At 48.9% G+C, this 23,856-nt stretch overlaps 1 protein-coding gene and 1 long non-coding RNA gene across 5 annotated transcripts in view; one reads left to right on the forward strand and one right to left on the reverse strand.

Moving 5' to 3' along the window:
- LOC138746489 (SWI/SNF-related matrix-associated actin-dependent regulator of chromatin subfamily D member 2-like) overlaps window positions 1-17,811 on the reverse strand; it is a 44,671-nt gene extending 26,860 nt beyond the window's left edge. The window contains exons 1-4 of one of the 3 annotated variants that reach the window (XM_069904691.1): window positions 17,267-17,811; window positions 5,800-5,987; window positions 2,669-2,711; window positions 1,061-1,183 (exon numbers count right to left, since the gene is read on the reverse strand). In XM_069904691.1, the coding sequence (XP_069760792.1) occupies window positions 1,061-1,183; window positions 2,669-2,711; window positions 5,800-5,987; window positions 17,267-17,464 (552 nt within the window). In that variant the 5' untranslated portion in view covers window positions 17,465-17,811. Of the gene's footprint in view, window positions 1-1,060; window positions 1,184-2,668; window positions 2,712-5,799; window positions 5,988-8,173; window positions 8,403-17,266 lie in introns of those variants that run through there. The other 2 variants (XM_069904692.1, XM_069904693.1) reach the window with 2 other exon arrangements.
- A 4,484-nt stretch (window positions 17,812-22,295) lies between these two features.
- The window catches only part of LOC138746493 (uncharacterized), a 30,339-nt gene continuing 28,778 nt past the window's right edge, over window positions 22,296-23,856 (forward strand). For both annotated transcript variants that reach the window (XR_011346990.1, XR_011346991.1), the window contains exon 1: window positions 22,296-23,654. This is a non-coding gene — a long non-coding RNA (uncharacterized lncRNA). The remainder of the gene's footprint in view (window positions 23,655-23,856) is intronic.

The raw sequence follows: 23,856 nt of genomic DNA on the forward strand, positions 1-23,856 counted from the left end.
CTGAAATTCCAATGTGCCTCTGCTCTAAGCAGAAGCCCTTTAATTCTGAAGTTGTGCTCTCTTGACCAAGACTCTCCCCCCGGTCAAAATCTACTCTGTCCATGCTTTTCAACATTTGAAATGTTTCAATGAGATTTCCCCCCCACCCCCCTCATTTTCCTAAATTTCAATGAATACAGACCAAGAGCTGTTGAACGCTCGTCATATGATGACCTGGAATCATCTTAGTGAAACTCCTTTGAAGCCTCTCCCACGTCAGCACATTCTTTCTTAAATGAGGAGCCCAAAACTGCTCACAATGCTCCAAGTGAGGGCTCACTATTGCCTTACAAAGCCTCAAAATCACATCCCTGCTCTTGTATTCTATTCCACTTGAAATGAATTCCAGCAATGCATTCGTTTTCTTCACCACTGCCTCAACATGCAAGTTTACTTTTAAGCTGTCCACCCAGCAGGCTCGGAGAGCAAACTGTGGAGAAGAGCCACCAAACCCGACCTCTGCAGTAACCAAATCTAAATGGGAAGGAGACTGGTCTGAAACGTGCAACCCTGAGGGTTACCTCAATTGCTGGCCATACAGATGCAATGCAGCATGGTTACCGTGGGACAGCACAGTTAGTGCAACACTGTTTATAGCGCCAAAGGATCGGAACTGGGGTTCGAACCTCGTACTGTCTGTAAGGAGTTTGTACACTCCCCCCATGGGGCTCTGGTTTCCTCTCATCATTCAAAAAGTACTGGGGGTGGGGGGGGGGGGTAGGTTAATTGGGTGTTATCGGGCCTGTTACAGTGCTGTATGTCTAAATTTAAATTAAAAAAAAAACAAATAAATAATTTGATTTACTAGAAAGATTTCCATCCAGCAGAACTTTGCACACGTTAAACAATCAACAGAAAGTGTGTGGCTTTTGTTTCACTTAACACTGAGGAAAGTTGTTGAATGAAAATTGATATTCATAAGTGAGAATGACATTTTGTAGACCATTAAGTAACAAGAAATTAACAAATGCCCCCCACTGTTTGCACCACTAAACATTAATTGTGCTTTTAAGATCCGTACCATTAAGGGTTTCTTCATCGACTCCTGAATCTCCAGGCGTTTCCTCATAATGGTTTGATCCAGTTTCCGTTCAAAGGCTAAGAGATCCATATATGCTTGGGATTCTGGAACCAGTTCTCTGATCTAAATAAATTAAAACATGTAACTAAATATCGAGTCAGCTGTGGATATAATCAGAAGGAGGTCTACTGTAGTAAACTGGTTTTTTTTTTGGTTTGGTGCCCAAGAGGCACTTGGATTATTGTTAAACCATTACTTCTGATTTTAGCAAGTGAAACCATTCCACAATAATCGCTTGATATTTTAAGAACACTTCATGATAATTGCACTCCATTCCTTCCAACCTTCACACTGAGGGGAAAAAAATAATCTAGCGATCCTACGTGCAATTTCTTTCGAATTCCACTAGCATAATGGATTTCTGAACAAGGACACGTCGACGTAGACAGCTGCAGCGTTGAAGTGACTAAGTCAACATGCAAAGCAGATTCACCAGAGTTTGGAAATGAAAATCTAGTCGTATGGATATAGTTGTTTCCCCCACCCCCCTTATCCACAAGGGATATGTTTTAAGACCCCAATGGACGCCTGATACCATGGATAGTACCGAACCTTATATACAGTGCACTGTTTTTTCCTCTACATACATACCTATGATAAAGTTTAATTTATAAATTTGGCACACAATAAGAGATGAACAACAATAACTAATAATAAAACAGAATTATAACAATATACTGTAATAAAGTTATGTGAATGTGCTTCTCTATCCAGTTAATACTTTGGACCGCGGGTAACTGAAACCGTGGACGACTAGAATTCCTGAAGACTTTTTCCCCTCCCCCCTTGGCTTCAGAAGCCAAGGGATGATGTTACAGAGATATTCAACATCATGAAGGTGACTAAAACTATAAGGCATAGATTGAAGATGAGAGGGGAAAGATTTAAAAGGGACCATATGGGTATTTTTTTTGTGCCACACGTAGTGGGTATATGGATCAAGCTTCCAGAGGAGAGTAAAACGACAAAATTAAAAGACTTTTGGACAAGTACATGGATGGAAAAGTTTGGCTAAAGGGCCTGTTTCCATGCTGCACAATCCCTAGGACGTGATTTCCATTCAAACATGTAATACAAAGAGTTGATAAATTAAAAAGCTATTAAAATTTATAAATGTTTTTGAAAAGGTGAATACAGAAACCATAATTTCTTTGCTTGCAACTTGTTTTTTTTAAAAAAAAGGACGAAGTTCACAAAAGGTTAAAAATAGTTTCTTTATGAAGTCAAATTCACAATCACTGGGACAATTTTATTAATTTAAAAGGTTGAACTATAAAATTCATTACTCCACTTTTTGTCTCAAGATTACAAGTGAGTATCTCCAGGTAAATGACACCTGGCATGCTGGCAGCAAGACGCTGCGTGCCAAACAGAGATGGATTAGTGGCAAGCGTTCGGCAGTGCAATAATTTGGATACCTGGAATATATTCTTCTGGCGAGATCATTTAATCTGCTGATTTGGACATAGAACCCTTCTGGTTATATACTTTATACCCCTGGCAACAATGATTAAATAAGACTTAATAAAACAAAAATTAAACACTTGCCCTTTGTGGTAGAATTTTGTCAGCCATCTTCCGTCTCTTGACACTGCAGATAGAAAAGGACAGAAAGTTGAATTGAAGATTCACCGCATGCTATCGAAACAACAACTACATGTGCGGGTTATAAATTGTGTTGAAACCTCTTAATATCCATTAGAGTCAATAGATATGTGTGCATAAATGACAAATTTAGATTAGCAGCTTACTTTTCTGACAAGTTTACTCTTTAAACAATTAAATAGCTATTCTGCTCATGGAAGCTCTAACTGGTTTAAAAGGGTTGTAATAGCAATGATTGAACCACTCAACCCATTCACTATTCCTTGAAGAATAGGTTTTCTTAAATGGAAAATCCAAACCTACGTGTTAATGTTTGACAAAGCAAACATTGTGATTTGGTTCAATCCTGTTCCAATTTGACACTTCTGCCAAGAATCAATGATCGGTAATTAGAAATCTTGCCGGATGTGTCCCACCCATTCTGCTATAATATCAGACAGTCTGCCCACTAACTGAGCAGTGTTCTCTGCGGATTTTACACACTAGTTTTTTTAATCTGTCTTTTCCCCCACTTTAACACTTCTCTTTAAAATTAATCCTCCAACTGAGTTCAGCACAGGCCAAGCACCAACCTTTCACCTATACACTTCTGGCCAGAGGACAATTTTCCTCTGCAGCCAGCTGGAACTAGCCCCCTTAACTTGAAGCAGCTGCAAGCGATAATTAAAAAAATGATGTTGTTTTCTAATTAGTCTATCTTTGCAAACCAAATATCTTAAACAAGGATTTAACCAGCTGACCTTCCACTCATTAGGTGCTTGACCAACTGGCACAAAAACCAATATGTAGCTTGGTGCATTAAACTTCATCAGCTTGGGGACTTCAAATTGGAAGAGCTCCTCTCTTGGTTTTATTACGTAGAGTAAAACTCCCAGTATCCGGCACTTGTGGGATTGGTAGATGCCGGATAAATGTATTTGCCGATTGCTTGAGATTGCATGATTGGCAAAATGACCGCAAAGGGGGTGCCATTTTTTAAACTCCTATGTTATTTTACCTAGTTATTTCTTGCTTTTATTTTGCCGGTTGCTTTAATTCCAGCTAATGGGGATTTTAATCTATCATCTTCTATAAATTGTGGGGGCGTCAGTACCAATCAATTCCAGATTTGAAACATTATTGTGTTCCATGTCCCATGACATGTTTTACAATTTTGTTTCAGGAGTTTGAACGTGCATACAATATTGGTGTTAAATTCTACCAAGTTTGTTTTTACTATGGGCATCATTCCCTACCCACTACTGCTTAGTCCCTAAAGATATACTGAACATTGAATACCAATTTAATGGCCATTCCAATTTTTTGGCAGTCATTGAGAACTATACTGAAAAATTAACAAAGAGCTGCAAGTCATTTCAAACCTATAGTGACAGGGTGCAGTGCAGGACCCACAACTGCATTGCAAATGTGAACAGAGACAGAATGTGATTACTCAGTGAGCAGACACAGAGGTGTTGGCATGAACTGGCCTTCCTCCAAGTTGTTTGAAAATATGAAAACCTTCAAATATTAAATAAACATCGCTGTATAACATACATAATGTTGGAAATGGATTCCAATGGCAATAGGAAAACCAGAAGATTGGCATTCGCTTTGAAGTCTGCTATTTGTACTGAAAAAATGCCACCATGAATTGATCTCCCTGTCGGTACGTTCTCCAGACATATTGCCAGATCGTCTGTTGCTCAATGGAAACCGTGCTCTCAGCGTGGAGAAGAGGGAGTGGGGAGGAGCCGTGGTTCTATTTGTTTTAGAGGTGATCGGTCGACCAGACGTGCATGAATTTCTAACAGCTCGCAAAATTCCAGCTTAACTATGGTGGATTTGCTAATTATGGTTTTGCAATGATCTTCTTTCTTCCTGCGGCCACAAATTAAGAAAATCAAATCCCCGTTGAACATGAGCAGGCATTCAGTGCAGCGTGGTTAGCATTGGAGTGAGCACAACACTGTCTGTAAGGAGTGCGTATGTCCCCCTGGGACTGCATGGGTTCCCTCCAGGTGCTCTGGTTTCTTCCCACCTTTCAAAACGTATGGGGGTTATAGGATAATTGGGATATTTGAGCAGCACGGACTCGTGGGCCAGAAGGGCCTGTGCTACATGTCTAAATTGAACATTCCTCCCAGTGACAGCACAGCTCAGTTACCAGGGCACGGCAAGCGGCAATGATCGTATCAGCGAAGCAGGCAGAGAAAATATTGGCAAAACTGGTAGGCGAAGAAAAATTCTCTGTTCGCCTTTTGCAAACCCACACCAGAGTGACCGGTTTCTTTTACTTCGAGATTTGATGGCTCAGTATTCCTTGAGTTTTTGTTGATTTTGCTCCTTGCTCTGTAGGATCTGTCCCCTTCCTTGCAGAGTTTCAACAGCCCCAAGTCGACCATACGTGCGAGTATTTTTTTCCTATACATGAGTAATACAAATCTTGACATTATATGTCAGCAGACCACACAGCTCCAGTGGGCTTCACGCCACACACAACTATCTTGCAAAGACTGTGGGACGCTATTCAGGAATGCATACCTTTGCCAATTTTCTCTTGCCTCACCCAGGGATGTGAAGACCATTTGCTGCAGCCAACTTTGAGGTCACTAAACTTTTAACAGAGATGTGGCAATGAAGTTCAAATCTTCCTGGTACAGACAATTCACTCAGACTCTGGGTAAACTCAAAAGCCATCAGAAAGCAGTCGAAGAGCAGCAGTATTCATCACAGATACACACTCTGTTCCTGCTACTTCCATCAGGAACAGCTCCACCATTAGGCTCAATAACCTCAATTACAGATTTGTGGAAGATCTCTTACTTTTGCACTTTATAGTTTTCCCCCCCCCACCCCCACTCTCTGTATTGCAATTTGTTAACATTTGTTTACATGTGTACATTGTGTTCAGTTTTTTTTTTGCGCTACCAATGGGTGGTAATTCTGCCTGGCCCGCAGGAAAAAGAATCTCAGGGCTGTATGTGATGTCATGTACGAACTCTGAAAAGAGGCTGAATTCTCTGCAAAAAGTGAACCAACATCGGATTTTTCTTTTGTGTAAAAGGACCCGTGTCTCCATCCCAGCACCTTACCCTCTCCCTCGGCTCTGCATCAGCTGAGGGGGATGCTGCTGCGAGAGCAGGCGTTTACGAAACGGGTCCACCATCGGCTGCGGAATACCTGGCCGGACGGCTGAACTCCCCATGTAAACCGGGCCGGAAGGCATGCCCATCTGCATTCCTGGCATCGCCATGCGAGATCCCGGTGGCATTCCTGGGCGCTGTGGACGTGGGCAAAAACACGTGTCACCAAAAACAGCAAATCCACGTGACTCGCATTAGATACCTTCTTCACTGACGTTCCAATAAAAGAGAAAGCAATGGTGTCTGTTCACACACTTTCCATTAACCAACCAGTGGCTTAATAAACCATTGTCAGAACCCATCATTCATGAATCGTGCAAATTTGAGAGTGTAGAACTTGATCCACATGGGTAGGTTTAGAAGCAAAACACGAAAGTCTGCAGACACACTGAAGTAAAATCACAACACTAGAGAAACTCAGCAGGTCATACAGAGTCCTTTATGTAGCAAAGGTATGTAATGTTTCAGGCTTGAGCCCTTCATCAAGGCTTGAGCAAAATGTAGGCAGGCACCCGAACAAAATGGTGGTGGGGAAGGGGTGGTGCCCAGGTGTAGTGATATGTATATACTGCTGCTGTTCTGTGTATAAGTGGCTGGCCAGCCCACTGATGACTTGACCTCATGTAACCCCTCCCCCCCCCCCCGTGTCCTGGCCAAAGAGGTCGACCTTCCTGTCCCCTTCCATTCATTTGAGACATGGAGTTGGGTCAGCTGAAATCTAATGTGTATTAAAGTCTATTGTTCCTTACTCAGTCTTCAGTCATTGGTAGTGTGTATCAACAGGCAGGAGGTAATAACTGGATCAGGGAGGGAGGACACACCAGCAAGCAAGGGGAGGCAGGATAGCTGTGTCACTGGAGAGGGAATGGGTAGGGTTAGATTCAGCCTTCAATAAAACTTTTACAACGTTCTCATGATACCCTCCACTGGTTCCTAGCCGCCCAGTTATCACCCATATTTCTTAACTTGTGAGTTCTGCTTCATGCACAGTCTCCTGTGCCTTGAAAGTAGGAAACATCCATAAGTTTAATGGGTGCTTTGGACAGAACTCCCAAGATCTCACACACAACCTCTTCATTTCAATCTCACCCCATCCCTGTCCTTCTCCAAAGCAGCATCCTAGCAAGATCCCACAGCCAACATTTTCTGATTTACTGTCTGGGCCTCACACGCTGTTAGGCTGACAGTCCAATTCTGTCTCCACCACATTCAGCCGTCCGACCATGCTTGCGCAAAATGGAGCAAGAAGGCCATCAAGCCTGTTCTCAGAGCAGCCCCATCTTCCCACTTACTTCCCCACAACCTACTCACTCACGTCCATCACTTTCCCCACTGATTCACCTAAAGAAGAAATTGTGATGCTCCCAGAGCTGCTGTAAAGGCAACTGGTCCAGACCAGGGAGACCCAGCACTGCCTAATCATCTCTAAACATCCTGTTAAAGGAGCCAACGGTGTTTCTAAGTACAATCCTGCAACCGCATGGTCTGCATCCAAGGTGGCCGTGCTATGCTTGGCAGCTGCCACGGGAGGGGGGGTTAGGGTTAGGGTTGGCGGATTGGCGCTGAAATGGGGCAAACATCTCCTGCAGAGAGGGAGAAGCATGGGAGATAACCCTACAGGATGGTAACCATGGCAGCGGACCAGCGAGGGGCTCAAATTCGAAGGGTGCTGAGGGCAGGAAGGAATTGGGAGCTGAAGGCTTCCTGGTCACGTCGAAGGTTTGGATCCTGGACTTCAATTGCCAATGAAACAAAGAGGGTTCTGTACGACTGCAGAGGCCTCGGGAGCGCTGGAGGCGAATCCACAAGACATTCAGCGACTCTGAAGGGACTCTCTTTGGCTGATCTTCATTCTGTTGCTTTGTGTGCCAGTCTTGTGGTATCCTGGGCCAAACCTCTGCTCCCCTGGCATCTGCAACCCATCGTGGCCCCTGCCGAGCTCAAGTGCTGTTTTGGGCACAGACCGTGGTTGCATAATTTTACTTACAATATTTTTAACTTACTAACACCATCGGCTCTTTTAACAGCCTGTTTAGATCCTATACGGAACCGCCAGCAGTAGAATCCTATAGAGCAGCGCTGAGTCTCCGCTCTCCCCGGGTCTGCCATTTTGAGGGAACTGGAGCAGGATTTGAATGAACTCCGGAGCATTCAGGAGGCTGAGAGGATGACAGACAGGAGTTACAGGGAAGCAATTGCACCTAGCAGGCAGGAGGAGCGCAGCTGGGCGACAGTCAGGAAAGGGAACAGGTAGTCAGTGCAGGGCCGTTCCCCTCAATAACACGTGAGCTGCTTTGGATAACGTTGAGGGGGGATGACCTACCAGGGATTAGCCACGGTGCTCGGGTCTCTGGCACGGAGTCTGGAGCCTTGTGGCTAAGAAGGGAAGAGGCGAGCTGCAATGAAAGGGGATTCGATAGTGAGCGGAACAGATAAGTGGTTCTGTGGAAGAGATTGCGAATTTCGGATGGTATATTGCCTTCCAGGTCCCAGATCAAGTTCACAGCACTCTCAAGCGGGAGGATCTGACAGCCCATGTAGGGACCAATGATGTGAGTAGGAAGGATGACGAGGTTAGTTAGGCGCTAACCTCCTGGGTTGATCTCAGGATTGCTGCTCAAGCCACGTGATAGTGAGGTTAGGCAGATAGTGTATCTTAATATTTGGCTAAAGAGATAATAGAGGAGGGCTTCAGATTTCGGAATCATTGGGCTCTCTTCCAGGGAAGGTGGGACAAGTACTGGCGGGACGGTTTGGATCTGAATTAGACTAATACCCATGCTAGTGCTGCTCTAGGAGATTTAAACCTCTCTCCCTTTCTAAACCCAATCTCCAATATCCCTCGAAAACCAAGGTTCTCTCTGCCTGTTAACTTTGCCTTTCTTCCTGACAGGAGAAACAAACTCTGCACTCTCAAAAGGAGGATAAGAACCAGAGGGCCAGAGCAGATGGTGGAGTGGGATAGAAAAGGACCATGTTAAAACTGCCTACAAAAGTTTGTGCATGGTGGGAATAATGTTCTGAGGTATGTCTACTTCAATGCAAGGAGTATTGCAGGAAAGGCAGATGAGCTTAGAGCATGTGGATTGGTACGTGGAATTATGACAGTGTGGCTGTTAGTTGCAGGAGGAGCAAGACTGGCAGCTCAATGTTCCAGGGTTCCATTATTTCGGACGCGGAAAGTGGGAGGGATGAAAGTGGGTGGAGGGGCATTGCTCGTTGGGGAAAATATCACAGCTGTACTCAGATATTACAGACCAGAGGGCTTGTCTACCAAGGTTAAATGGGTGAAACTTTTAGGGAACTATTAGGGAACAAGACAGGACAGGTGACAGAAGTATGAGTAGGGGAACATTTTGGGTCCAGCGATCATAACACCATTAGTTTCAAGTTAATTATGGAGAAGGATAGGTCTGGTCCTTGGGTTGAGATTCTAAATTGGAGAAAGACTAATTCTGAGGAAATGAGAAAGGATCTAGAAAGTGTGGATTGGAGCAAGATTGTTTACCGGCAAGGATGTGTTTGGTTTGTGGGAGGCCTTCAAAGGTGTAATTTTGAGAGTGCAGAGTTTGTTTCTCCTGTCAGGAAGAAAGGCAAAGTTAACAGGAAGAGAGAACCTTGGTTTTCGAGGGATATTGGAGATGAGGTTTAGAAAGAGAGAGAGGTGTACAGCAGGTATAGGCAACTGAATTAGTAAATGCAGGCTCAATTTTGACATTGAAAACAAATTTGGACAGGTACATGGACAGGAGGCATGGAAGGATATGGTCCAGATGCAGGTCAGTGGGCCCAGGCAGAAAAATAGTTTGGCACAGACTAGAGGGCCGAAGGGCTTGTGTCTGTGTGGTTGTGTTCTATGGTTTGATGACACCAGTATTTTGCTGTAATATAGTCAACATATTCTTGTCAATGCGATTACCAAGAAACACAGCCCCTCTCTATACAATAATTCAAATTTCACATGTGACTCGTGACATCGGAGATCCTGATTCTTCAGAAATAAAGAAGGCTTGTCAGGAAATTAAGGGCCACTGGTGAAGTGAGTGTCAGGAAAACAGACAGAAATGGCCAAGCAGTGTGAGAAACACATTATGGGAGTCATCTGCCTGAAATTTGCAATTCAGGCCCAGTTGACAAACCTGAAAGAATTTGTTCAGTAAAAACAAATTAAGTGTGTCATTTTCAAAAGACTCGTGTACTTTGAGAGCATTGCCACAAAACAGCATGGGGAATTTTAGAAATCTAGAGCACACATACACAGGGAGAAGTGAAGCACAGGAACTCTGTTCTATAAACCCCGGCTCTATAATCCACCCCTATTCTCATCCTCAACCCCTTTAATTCATCTCTCCTGTAGTCCCACTCCGTGTCATTCATCTCTCCCGTGGCCTCCTCTCCCTGAAATACCCACTTCCTGTAACTGTCATGTCCTTCTAATTCACTTCTCCTTCAAATAAATTGCTTTATCTTACTGCCCCTACATCTCCCCATATCCCTCTAATTCAGCTCTCTAATGACCCTCGAGTCCACATCTCCTGAATGTGTCTGTCGTTCTCCGCTCCATACAAATCCCGTAATTTACCCATGAGCTACTGTGGATTTTGGACAATGATGAACCCCCTTTGTTTGTGTTCGGGAATTCACTTTATTATTATTCCCGTGAACCCCCATCCAATTAGGAAGATTCTGCAGAGAGGGTTTGTTAATTTTTTTTCTCCAGCTTTGTTTCTCCACTCAGGTTTTGTTATAGTTGTGCTGTGTGGGCGAGGCAACACTGTTCCCACTTTTGACCCCTACTAAACAAGGTCCAGTAGCATTGGAAGGAGTTCAAAGGAGATTCTCCAGGCTAATTCCTGGAGTGAGAGGGTTGTTCACCCAAGAGACTAAATACTTTGGGCCTGTATTCCTTATGAACCTAATTTAAAACACACAAGTTCCGGAGGAGCTCAGCAAGTCACGCAGTGTTCTTTATGTAGTCCTCCCCCCATCGTTTATTCAGATGCCTGCCTGCCTTTTGTTCATACCTTGACGAAGGGCCCAGGCCCGCAACACTGGCCATGGATCTTTATCTTAGCTGCATAAAGAACGCTGTTGAGTTTCTCCAGCACTTTTGTGTTTTAACTCTGGTTCCAGAATGTCACCTTTGGAGGTTGAATGGTTTCCCATTACAGCTAGTCCCCATTAACTGGGTCTGCACACAAGCTGAATTTGTACACAAGGTGGAACAGGTACTTAACGGTTCTAATTTAGTGTTCGCGAGGTAACATTATGCGTGTTTCATGTGCACACACGAATTGGGGAACAGCCCGTTCGTGAGCACGAGCTGTTCGTAACCCGGAGACTGCCTGTACATGTCCGTGGGGAGCATGTTCCAAGATCTCCAGTGGATGCCTGAATCCATATAGTAGCGAACCCTATCTATACCGCGACATCCGATCTGATAACTGAGACGGCTACTCAGTGACTAAATGGCAGGTGGCGTACACAGTGTGGATACACTGGTTGAAGGAACGATTCACATCCCAGGTGGGACAGCGTGAGATTTCATCACGCTACTAGAACTGCGCAATTTAAAACTTATGAATTGTTTATTTTTGGAATTTTCCATTTAATATTTTCGGACAGCGTGTAACTGAAACCTCGGAAAGTGGAACTGTGGATGGGGGGGGGGGGGGGGGGGGGCGGGGAAAAAAACCCACTGAAGTTCTGAAGATTAGCTTCTTTTCAACAGGAAGACTGCAGCGCAGATACTAAAATAAAGAAAATAAGAGCTCACCTCATTCAAATATACAAAGCCCAAAGCAGGCTTTGCAGGGTATATATTGAAAAGTTTTAATGAATGGGAGATTCACCAACAGGGGGACAAAACTACAAGGTAAACGGCCGGTCATTTAAAACTGAGGTAATTGTAAATTTCCAGAATCCTCTGACTCAAAGGCCGGTGGAAGCAACATAATTAGAAGTGTTTTTGAAGGAGAGGGATACATTTTTGAAAAATCAAGGGATTGAGGTTAATGGGGATCTGGCTCACAGGAGGAGTTGAGGCCAGTGTAGGTCGGTCATGATCACATTAACTGGTGGCACAGGCTTGAGAGACCTGGTGGCCGACTCCTACTCCTCAATGTCTGCCTTCCACGAGATATAAATTTTTAAATTTAAATTTAGACATACAGCACGGTAACAGACCCTACCAGCCCATGCCACCCAATTACACCATTTTGACCTACAACCCCCCCCCCCACCCCAGTACATTTTGAAAGGTGGGAGGAGACTGGAGGGCCTGCAGGAAACCCATGCAGCCACAGGGAGAACGTACAAACTCCTTACAGACAGCGTTAGATTCAAATCCCCAGGTCGCTAAACACTATACTAACCATGACTCTCTGTGTTCTACTTTTTCCAGGATCTCACGGATCTTTATTATTGGGGGATAGTGTTATATTGTGGAATCCGGTTGATAGTAGACCTTGAGTAAAACACCGAAGTCTGCAGACACCATGACTGAAGTAAAAACACAAAGTCGGGGAAACTCAGCAGGTCAAATGATGTGCTTTATGCCTGCAGCCCTTGACGTATGTCTGAGTTCCATTCTGTCGGACCGGTTGGATCTTGAAATGGATTCAAGTCAGATATAACGTTAACCTCAGGTCTCCCGTAGTTGGGCGCGTTCTGTGGTGTCTGGCTGCTCCAATTTTAAATATGTTTTCTTTTTTTTTTCCAGTCATTTGTACAGATGGCTGTAAGTCACGTAGGTCGTAAGACAGGGACTACCTGTAAGCAAAGATAAATATACGTAGCCAACATCTCAAGCCCAAATCGTTGGTTATGTATCTTTATCTTTGCTGTTCAGAGTACACCATTTGACCTGCGGATTTCTCCAGCATTGTGTTTTTCCTATGATGGTAGACCTTCATTTCAGATTGAAAACAAGATGCATCCTCTCGTCTGTTTCGATGAACAAGCTGTCAACTGGCTTAGAACTCAGCCACCATCGTACAACTTGAGTGTCCAGGTTGGGTTAACTGGTTTTAAATGGAGTTAAACAAAACAGTCTGCAGGTGCTGTGAATATAATTTAACACACAAAGGAGGTCAGCAAGTCGCTCCCCACCACCCCCCCTACCGTTTATTCAGGAGCCTACCTGCTTTTTGTTCATACCTTGACAAAGGGCCCAGGCCTGAAACATTGGTTATAAAGAACACTGCGCGACCTGCTGAGTTTCTCCGGCACTTTAACTCTAGTTCCAGAATGTAGTCTTTGGAGGCTGAGCAGTTTCCCATTAGTTCTGAAGATTAGTTTCATTCCAAGGAAAAGCTGCTCCACTGATGCTAAAATAGAAAGAAGCCAATGAAGCAGCTTTGTTTTCCCCAACATCACTCTTTGTGGTGGATCCATTAGTTATGTTCATGACTCACTCGTCCCTATGGTGCAAATACAAGTCGGAGACAAATTTCTGTGTGCAGCTGAATTTGAGAGTGCTTCATGGATCCTCATGTATGACGTTGTCAAATGCTTTGGTGGGATTGATAAAGGCCATGTGCAGTGGGTGGTGCTGCTCCTTGGATTTGTTTCGTTGAAGATCCAATCCAGAGTGCCTCCAGATGAATGGAATTCACACTGCCATTTTGGGAAGCAGCTCTTCAGCCACTGTGGGTCAGGAGAGGGGGTAGTAGTTGAGGAGGACTTTCGCAGTGGGATAGGTCTCCTTTTTTTGATTGTGACGTCCTCTGGCTTATCTTCCTCTTCTGGGACGTGGACGATGAGATGATGGATTTGTGACTGCACTTTTGTGTTTCAATTCCGTCTACTGCAAATCTCTGTGAAATCTCTTCAAGAAATGCCATGACCACATATTCACTGAAATGGTATGGATTGTATGTACTCATTGGCCGGTAAAGGCACAGGCTGGCCCGCCCCCCTGATGTCACTCTCCCCTGGACTCCTCCCCTGTGGCCTAGTCCATAAAGGTCGAGCCACCTCTCCCTTCCCTGCACTTCCCTAGCTTGGATCCGGGCCAGCTCAAGTCTTATGTACAATAAAGCCTATTGTTCCCCTCAGTCTGTGTAATTATTGGGGAAACTGGTAGTGTACAACGCTCACCAAGACTCGCTTCCATAGCCACGTTGCCTTCATGTCTACTTGCCTCTGCCATCATCTCATACCTTGAAGGGCTCAACCCCAAAACACTGGTTATGTATCTTTATCTTTGCTATATAAAGGACACTGTTTGATCTGCAGAGTTTCTCCAGCGTCCTATTTTTACATCAACCACGGTGTCTGCAGGCCTTCATCTTTCACTCTAGAATTATGAATGAGTTGGTCTTTGAAGTGTTCCTTCCAGTGGGCATTAACTAGCTTTCCTCTTTGAAAGGCTCACCTCTATTCGACACTTTTGATTGAGAAAAATTGATATTGGCCCATTTCCTTTGGAGTTCTGAAACCATGCACTTGACGAGTCAATTAAAACAGTGGTTTTCAACCTTTTTCTTCCCACCCACATAAAACCTGAAGCAATTCCTTACTAATCACAGAGCACCAATGGCAAAGGGATTACTTAAGGTGGAAGGTGAGTTTTGGAGGGCAGTTTGAAAACCACAATGTATATTGGAGGCAACAAGAAAGGGTGTGGATGCACAGGCCATATTTATTCTGTAGACCACCCTCTGACCCTGCTCCCAGCAGCTCCTCATCCTCTAACCCCCACAGCTCCCCAACATGGACTCTCCTGCCCTACGTCCCCCTCCCCTCTAGGTCGAGCCCACACACTCTGACCCTATAATACAAGGCAACCCGTGCATTCCCTGGTTTCAGTCACCAAAACCGTGGTTCACGGCTCTTATTCTCACACCAAGCAAGCCTGAGTACCACCAGCCCGGGCCGCATAGAGCGCTGCCGCAGCCACCTACCCGCCGCAAGGAGGGAGCGCCACCGCCTGCCCGCCGCAAGGAGGGAGCGCCGCCGCCGCCTGCCCGCCGCAAGGAGGGAGCGCCGCCGCCGCCTGCCCGCCGCAAGGAGGGAGCGCCGCCGCCGCCTGCCCGCCGCAAGGAGGGAGCGACGCCGCCGCCTGCCCGCCGCAAGGAGGGAGCGCCGCCGCCGCCTGCCCGCCGCAAGGAGGGAGCGCCGCCGCCGCCTGCCCGCCGCAAGGAGGGAGCGCCGCCGCCGCCTGCCCGCCGCAAGGAGGGAGCGCCGCCGCCGCCTGCCCGCCGCAAGGAGGGAGCGCCGCCGCAGCCTTCCCGCCGCAAGGAGGGAGCGCCGCCGCCGCCAGCCCGCCGCAAGGAGGGAGCGCCGCCGCCGCCTGCCCGCCGCAAGGAGGGAGCGCAGCCGCCTGCCCGCCGCAAGGAGGGAGCGCCGCCGCCTGCCCGCCGCAAGGAGGGAGTGCCGCCGCCTGCCCGCCGCAAGGAGGGAGCGGGGGACGCCTGCCCGCCGCAAGGAGGGAGCGGGGACGCCTTCCCGCCGCAAGGAGGGAGCGCCGCCGCCTGCCCGCCGCAAGGAGGGAGCGGGGACGCCTGCCCGCCGCAAGGAGGGAGCGGGGACGCCTGCCCGCCGCAAGGAGGGAGCGGGGACGCCTGCCCGCCGCAAGGAGGGAGCGGGGACGCCTGCCCGCCGCAAGGAGGGAGCGGGGACGCCTGCCCACCGCAAGGAGGGAGCGCCGCCACCTGCCCGCCGCAAGGAGGGAGCGCCGCCGCCTGCCCGCCGCAAGGAGGGAGCGCCGCCGCCTGCCCGCCGCAAGGAGGGAGCGCCGCCGCCTGCCCGCCGCAAGGAGGGAGCGGGGACGCCTGGCCGCCGCAAGGAGGGAGCGGGGACGCCTGCCCGCTGCAAGGAGGGAGCGGGGACGCCTGGCCCCCGCAAGGAGGGAGCGGGGACGCCTGCCCTCCGCAAGGAGGGAGCGGGGACGCCTGCCCGCCGCAAGGAGGGAGCGGGGACGCCTGCCCGCCGCAAGGAGGGAGCGCCGCCGCCTGCCCGCCGCAAGGAGGGAGCGGGGACGCCTGCCCGCCGCAAGGAGGGAGCGGGGACGCCTGCCCGCCGCAAGGAGGGAGCGGGGACGCCTGCCCGCCGCAAGGAGGGAGCGGGGACGCCTGCCCGCCGCAAGGAGGGAGCGCCGCCGCCTGCCCGCCGCAAGGTGGGAGCGCCGCCGCCTGCCCGCCGCAAGGAGGGAGCGGGGACGCCTGCCCGCCGCAAGGAGGGAGCGGGGACGCCTGCCCGCCGCAAGGAGGGAGCGCCGCCGCCTGCCCGCCGCAAGGAGGGAGCGGGGACGCCTGCCCGCCGCAAGGAGGGAGCGGGGACGCCTGCCCGCCGCAAGGAGGGAGCGGGGACGCCTGCCCGCCGCAAGGAGGGAGCGGGGACGCCTGCCCGCCGCAAGGAGGGAGCGCCGCCGCCTGCCCGCCGCAAGGTGGGAGCGCCGCCGCCTGCCCGCCGCAAGGAGGGAGCGCCGCCGCCTGCCCGCCGCAAGGAGGGAGCGGGAAAGCCTGCCCGCCGTAAGGAGGGAGCGGGGTCGCCTGGCCTCTGCAAGGAGGGAGCGGGGACGCCTGCCCGCCGCAAGGAGGGAGCGCCGCCGCCTGGCCGCCGCAAGGAGGGAGCGCCGCCGCCTGCCCGCCGCAAGGAGGGAGCGGGGCCGCCTGGCAGCCGCAAGGAGGGAGCGGGGATGCCTGGCCGCTGCAAGGAGGGAGCGGGGACGCCTGCCCGCTGCAAGGAGGGAGCGGGGACGCCTGCCCGCCGCAAGGAGGGAGCGGGGACGCCTGCCCGCCGCAAGGAGGGAGCGGGGACGCCTGCCCGCCGCAAGGAGGGAGCGGGGACGCCTTCCCGCCGCAAGGAGGGAGCGTGGACGCCTGGCCGCCGCAAGGAGGGAGCGGGGACGCCTTCCCGCTGCAAGGAGGGAGCGGGGTCGCCTGGCCTCTGCAGGGAGGGAGCGCCGCGGCGGCGGCTCGCAATGTCAACAAGCCCTTCAGACGCGCCGCTCCAACGCGGAAGTGCAGCGACTGGATGCGGGTGGGGAGCGATGTTAGGCCGAGGTTCGGCTCAGTCCAACCATCAATCCAGGGGCTCGTTCCCCGGGCTCAGCTCCCAGCCCAGTCCGAGCTCACCCAGGGAGCGAAGGCAGCAAAGAAACGCCCCAAATAAAGTCAGTGCCGGATCTCTCTCTCTCTCCCACCCGCCCCAAGCAAATCAACCCTCCCGCACCCGCCTCAAAGCAACTTCCCTGCAAGTTCAAGTTCAAATGCAAGACAAATCATATTGGATTAATTTAAAACAGGTTGATTGAACCGGGCGGCCATGGGATGCAGGGGGATTGACTCTTTCAACCGTGGCTTTTGAGACCTGTGCAATGAGGGTTATTTTCGGACCGAGAAAAAAATAAATTTGGAGAAGTTGGAAAGTTGCAGAAGTTTCTCTCTCTGCCGAGGGGGGAATTACTCACCGGGTAGATGCCGCCGGGACCCACGCTGCGGAAGGCAGTCGCTGTCTGCTGGAGGTGGACGGGCATCCTGCTGCCCTGCCCTGCCGCCGGATTCATCCCCAGGGCTGCGCTCATCATCGGGCTCCCCGCGTTCATGGGGGGGTACCCGCCGCCGACTCTTGTCGCCATTTTTGTTTTCTTTCCAAGTGCTATGTACATAAAACAAAAGGCTTTAATCTCACTCGGGTCCCACGCTTTGGCGCAGGAGCGCTCCCTCCTGCACGGTCCACCGGGGCTCGGGGCTTCTGGCTATCCCGGGGAGGAGGGAGGGGGGGAGTCAGCATTTAGCAACAGGCACAAAAGGTGGCAATCTTTAGTCCCCTGAATCTGCCGGAGAGCAAGAAGCCGCCGTTCTGCTGCCACATTTTCTCAACCCAGCGACATCTAAAGATAAAGATCAGAGAGTGTTGTTTTCCTCCCCTCCCTCTCTCTCTCTCTCTCCCTCCCTCCCCCTCTCTCTCCCTCCCTCCCCTCTCTCCCTCCCTCCCTCCCTCTCTCTATCTCTCCTCCCCTCTCTCTCTCTCCCTCCCTCCCTCTCTCTCTCCCTCTCTCTCTCTATCTCTCCCCTTCCCTCCCTCTCTCCCCCCTCTCTCCCTCCCTCTCTCTCCCCTCTCTCTCCCTCTCACCCCCTCTCTCTCTCCCTCCCTCCCACTCTCCCCTTCCCTCTTTCTCTCCCTCCCTCCCTCTCTCTCCCTTCCCTCTTTCTCTCCCTCCCTCCCTCTCCCTTCCCTCTTTCTCTCCCTCCCTCCCTCTCTCTCCCCCTCCCTCCCTCCCTCTCTCTCCCCCTCCCTCCCTCCCTCTCTCTCCCCCTCCCTCCCTCCCTCTCTCTCCCCCTCCCTCCCTCCCTCTCTCTCCCCCTCCCTCCCTCCCTCTCTCTCCCCCTCCCTCCCTCCCTCTCTCTCCCCCTCCCTCCCTCCCTCTCTCTCCCCCTCCCTCCCTCTCTCTCCCCCTCCCTCCCTCTCTCTCTCTCCCTCTCCCTCTCTCCCTCCCCCTCTCTCTCCCCCTTCCCTCTCTCTCCCTCTCTCTCTCTCCCTCTCCCTCCCCCCTCTCTCTCTCCCCCTCTCTCTCTCCCTCCCCTCTCTCTCTCCCTCCCCTCTCTCTCTCCCTCCCCCCTCTCTCTCCCTCCCTCCCTCTCCCTCTCTCTCTCTATCTCTCCCCTTCCCTCCCCCTCTCTCTCTCTCTCTCTCCCTCCCTCTCTCTCTCCCTCCCTCCCACTCTCCCCTTCCCTCTTTCTCTCCCTCCCTCCCTCTCTCTCCCTTCCCTCTTTCTCTCCCTCCCTCCCTCTCCCTTCCCTCTTTCTCTCCCTCCCTCCCTCTCTCTCCCCCTCCCTCCCTCCCTCTCTCTCCCCCTCCCTCCCTCTCTCTCCCCCTCCCTCCCTCCCTCTCTCTCCCCCTCCCTCCCTCCCTCTCTCTCCCCCTCCCTCCCTCCCTCTCTCTCCCCCTCCCTCCCTCCCTCTCTCTCCCCCTCCCTCCCTCCCTCTCTCTCCCCCTCCCTCCCTCTCTCTCCCCCTCCCTCCCTCTCTCTCCCCCTCCCTCCCTCTCTCTCTCTCCCTCTCCCTCTCTCCCTCCCCCTCTCTCTCCCCCTTCCCTCTCTCTCCCTCTCTCTCTCTCCCTCTCCCTCCCCCCTCTCTCTCTCCCCCCTCTCTCTCTCCCTCCCCTCTCTCTCTCCCTCCCCTCTCTCTCTCCCTCCCCCCTCTCTCTCTCCCTCCCTCCCTCTCCCTCTCTCTCTCTATCTCTCCCCTTCCCTCCCCCTCTCTCTCTCTCTCTCTCCCTTCCCTCCCTCCCTCTCTCCGTGGCAAACTTCGTGTTTTCCGCCCGCCCGCCCACTGTTGTGACTTTGCCGAATGGGTGGGGACTTGCCCAAGGCAGGTTAGCCGGCAACGCTCCGCCTGGGCGCCCTCTGGTTCCAGGCAGCGCTCCGCCGCCAGCTGTCAACACCGGGCCGCTGATCCGGCAGCAGAAATCCCCGGCTTGCGTCAGGTCAAGGCGCTTTTCAGCTGTCACACCTCACCTTGGCAGCTCCAACCCCCACCCCCCACCCCAGGGCAACCCTAGAGGACATCTGTGCAACGTGCAGGGAGACAACAGGGTAAGTTGTGGGTGCTTGGATGACCTTCCCGGGTGGTCGTGGAGGCTTCTATTCCAGTGGTCCTCCACCTTTTTTCTTTCCACTCACATCATCCCTCTGCCATAGGTGCTCTGTGGTTAGTGAGGGATTGCTTCAGGTGGGAAGGGGAGGTGGAGAACCACTGTTCTCGCCTCTGAAATATTTTGCTTGAGAAAAATGGCCATTGGCCCATTTCCTCTGGAGTTCGGAAACCCTGCACATAACGAGTCAATCAGGTACGATTAAAACAGGGGTTTTCAAGTGTTTTCTTTCCACCCACCCACCCACCACCTTACTCATCACAGAGCACCTATGGCATCGGGAATACTTAAAGTGGGATGCGGACGGAAAGAGAAAGGTTGGGAACCACTGCATGAGGGGCAAAAGCATGAGAGAAAGATAGAGGGATACCAAGTAGGAATGTTTTAGTATTTTTTGGTAGGAACAACAAACTCAATCTGGAACTAAATAAGGACTCGTGCACTTTATTGATTTTCTTTGCTGTCCCCGTATTGGAGTCAGTTTGTTTGCATTCGTTATCTGTTTACAGTTCTTTTGATTGTTTACATGTTCCTGTGATGTGCAGTTAATTTTTGCACTACCCATTAGTGGTTATTCTGCAACGCTTGCAGGAGAAAAGGAATCTCAGAGTTGTATCTAATGTCATGTATGGAGCCTGATATAGTTGGCTCAACATTGAGACTGAAGGGCCTGTAATGTTCTAAACCCCTCAATATTATTTTTTTCCTGAAACCTTTTTTGCTCTTCAGATGTCACAGAGATCTATCCTGTTCCTTTCTACCACCCATCCATGGCAAAACCTTCCTGTTTGATTGTCTTGTAGCAGCCTGCAGCCCGCTCCATGGGTCGACACAGGAAATGGTCCTCAAAACTCCACGATCGATCAGCCATACGCCGCAGTAATAATGGATGAATCAACCAATCGCCGTCAGCGGATCGCAGGCGGTCCAATCCAGGCCTGTGGATCCGAGGCGGCCCATCGGCAGCCAGCTCCTCTCAAGCCACACCCTGGTGGTGACACAGCCAGTGTCGATGACACTCCCTTCGTGTGAGAGTCTTCTTTCTTGTTATAACTTCGAGCTCTTACCATACCATACCTCAAGCTACAAGCGTAGCAACCCGCTACAGTCCCATCTTTATCCTGTCTGGTGATTAAAGCTAATAGGGTCAAGAGGGGGAGAAACAGCGAAAGATCTGAGGGATATTTTTCACAGAACGTGGAATAAACTACCAGAGAAGGTGCCTTTCCTTCAAGCTTCCTTGCAAGCTGCTCTTCAATTTTAAATATTACTAAGCTAAGAATCAAACCCCACCCTAATGAGGGCTACTGGCCAAGTTAAGGAATCCACTACTAATAATGGGGCCATGAAAGAAAAGACCAAAAATAATTAATCTCTGTTTTGAAAATAATTGAGAAAATGTCTCCAAAGAGAAAGAAAGCTAAAATCCATTGCAGTAGTAGAACACCTAATTTTTTTCTAGAGACAGACATGCCATCACGTCTGACAACCATTGAGCATGAGTGGGAGGGACAGAATATAATGTTTTTTTTCCCTTTTATTCCATTTAATAACATGGGTTCATATGTGCCTTGTTCATTTTTATTTGATACTTGTGACTGGATATTTACATCATTATTATTATTATATGAACCTATGTATTTTGGATACATTAAAACCAATAAAAAGATTGAAAAAGAAATTTAAAATATTACTCACCTGCAGGCAGATTATTTTGAATATAATTTACTGCAGTATCTGTTCCCATTACACATTGGATCAATGGTATCCGCAGCTAATCTTTCAAGCTGGTGTGAGTTTTGCCCTGAACTTCTGCTGAGGGAAGTAATTACACAATCTCACTAAGGACAAGGGTAGTGGTGAACTTAAGCTTCTGGAGAGTTGGAGGAAGCCCAGCCAGAAGTGCTTTGGATGAGTCAGGTGGGGAGCCGACGGTACCAGCTAGGTCACACATGTCAAACTCAGGCCCGCGGGCCAAATTTGGCCCGTGATATAATTATATTTGGCCCGCAAGATCATATCAAATATGTATTAGAGCTGGCCCGCTGGCCGCTGCGCCAGTATAGCGCATGCACAGCTAATACTACAAATCCCAGAATGCTTTGCAAATACATTGACGCCGGCCCCTCAGCCTGCTAATCGCCCCCACCTCCTCTCTTCCATTAGCATCTGCGACCTGTCGCCCAACTCACATGTAATAAACCCCTTACGAAAAATGGCCAAACGAAAGACAGAAAACAGGACCTTTCAAGACAGGAGGGAGGCAGACTATATGTTCATCATTTTAAAAGACAAACCTGTTTGTCATTGAAGCAAGTTGTTATTTTTTTGACTTGTTGGCTTGTGAAAAAAAATACATTTAAAAGGAGCTTAAAGGCTATAGAGAAATATTATTTATTGAATATTTTATTTCTCATTTGTTAATGCTTCTGGAAAGAGTTTAACCAAAACTATTATTAAACATTTATTTTAATAAGAAAAAGTTTAACATTATGTATGTCGAAAGAAGAGAAAACATGCAGATGTTGTTGAAAATTTTCAATAAATATTTAGTTCGGCCCACGACTAAGTCCAGGTTTTTAATTTTGGCCCTCTGTGAATTTGAGTTTGACACCCCTGAGCTAGGTTATTAGACAAAATCCTGTCAGAAGGGTAACGAGTGGATCTCTGGAATCACTATGCAACTAATTTTTTTCTTCCTTTTTTTTATACTCGCAAGAACCAGATTTGCTCCATATTGCCTATACCTGCTGTACCCCTCTCACTTCTTTTGAACTAGATCCCCAATATCCTTTGAAAATTAAGGCTCCCTATTCCTGCTAACTTTGCCTTTAATCCTGGCAGGAACAAACAAACTCTGTACTCTCTAAATTTCACCTTTGAAGGTCCTCCACTTACCTCACACATCCTGGTCTGATCCCAATCCAGATCCTTTCTCATTTCCTCAAAATTAGCCTTTCTCCAACTTCAAATCTCAACCCGAGGCCCATAATTAATTATCCTTCTCCATAATTAACGAAACTGATGGCATTATGATCACTGGACCCAAAATGTTCCCCTAACATACTTCTGTCCTGTCTCGTTCCCTGAAAGGACATCTAGTATTGCTCTCTCGCTAGTTGGTACCTCTATATATCGATAAAGAAAACTTTCCTGAACACATTAGACAAACTCCAAGCCATCCAGCCCTTTTACAGCATGGGAGCCCCAGTCAATACAGCTATGTGGAAAATATAAAATCCCCTACTATCACAACTTGATGTTTCTTGCAGACAGCTATCTCTCTACAGATTTGCTCCTCCAATTCTCATTGACTTATTTTATTCTTCCACTTGCTGAGAGGATAAGGCTGGTCGTGGTTCTTCTGCTTCTGGATTTCACACTGTCCCTCCCCATTGAAGGTCACCCGTTTCCCCCTCTAAGTACAGCTCTGCCTTGTCAGTGAACTTGTGCCCCTCAAACCAGCCCAGACGCCTGATTCTCCAAACAGTTCCCCAGGGCTCTCATGACTTTCACTCGGTGTCTGATGCTCACAAATTGCTGGGTAACAACGGAGTATCATGAGCCAAGTTTGTGTAGGCAATTCTTTGCCTCCATGAGGAATATTAAGGAACTAGATAAGAATCACAACATAAAAGTAGAATGTCAATAGTTAGCATACTTTTCATTATCTTACCACAGTAGTTCCGAGGGAACCAATCCTGATGAAAACCCTTTCCATATCCCATGGATAAGGTAAAAATGAAAAAAAAATATGAAAAAAAAAAAAAGATAAGGTAAAAATGGACAGTTTTTGTCAATATATTCCATCTCATTTCAACTAATAGAGCCAAAAATAGTCCATCAGCCCAACCTATCTCTGCTGGTGGTATCTTCCGCATTATTTTCTCCAAATCTATCAAAGAGTCCTTTTTCTTTGGTTCCTTTATGTGTGTTCAAATTGTCCCTGTCTCTTACCCTAGGACTCTGGATTTGTTAGCCACCCTTACCGCTTAGGTCCACAGTGAAATCAATTTCCTTCAGAGAGTGGAAATATGAAATAAAAATGGCAAATGCAGGACGAGAATGAGAATTTGTTGTCATGTGCATAAGTAAAATATAGAGAGGGACTGAAAGAAATCCTTTCTTGCTTCAGCCACACAGGTACAGAAGATCCACCAACAACCGTATAAACGCCATGAGATAAAAATTTGAAATGAGAGGTAAATAAATATTCACAGTTGCAATTAGTGCAAAAGAATAGTGATGTGTCAATAGTGTAGACTCTTTCCACGGTGCAAATTCTCAGGAGGCCTGGGAAGAGATGACTTGTGTCAATGTTAACACTTCCCACTCTCGCCTCTCCCTCTTCCACTCTCCCCAGAGCCATTAACATCTGAAATTACAACAAGCAAACAAGAGACA

This window comes from Narcine bancroftii, chromosome 12 (assembly GCF_036971445.1).
Source record: "Narcine bancroftii isolate sNarBan1 chromosome 12, sNarBan1.hap1, whole genome shotgun sequence".
NCBI classification, from domain to species: Eukaryota; Metazoa; Chordata; class Chondrichthyes; order Torpediniformes; family Narcinidae; genus Narcine; species Narcine bancroftii.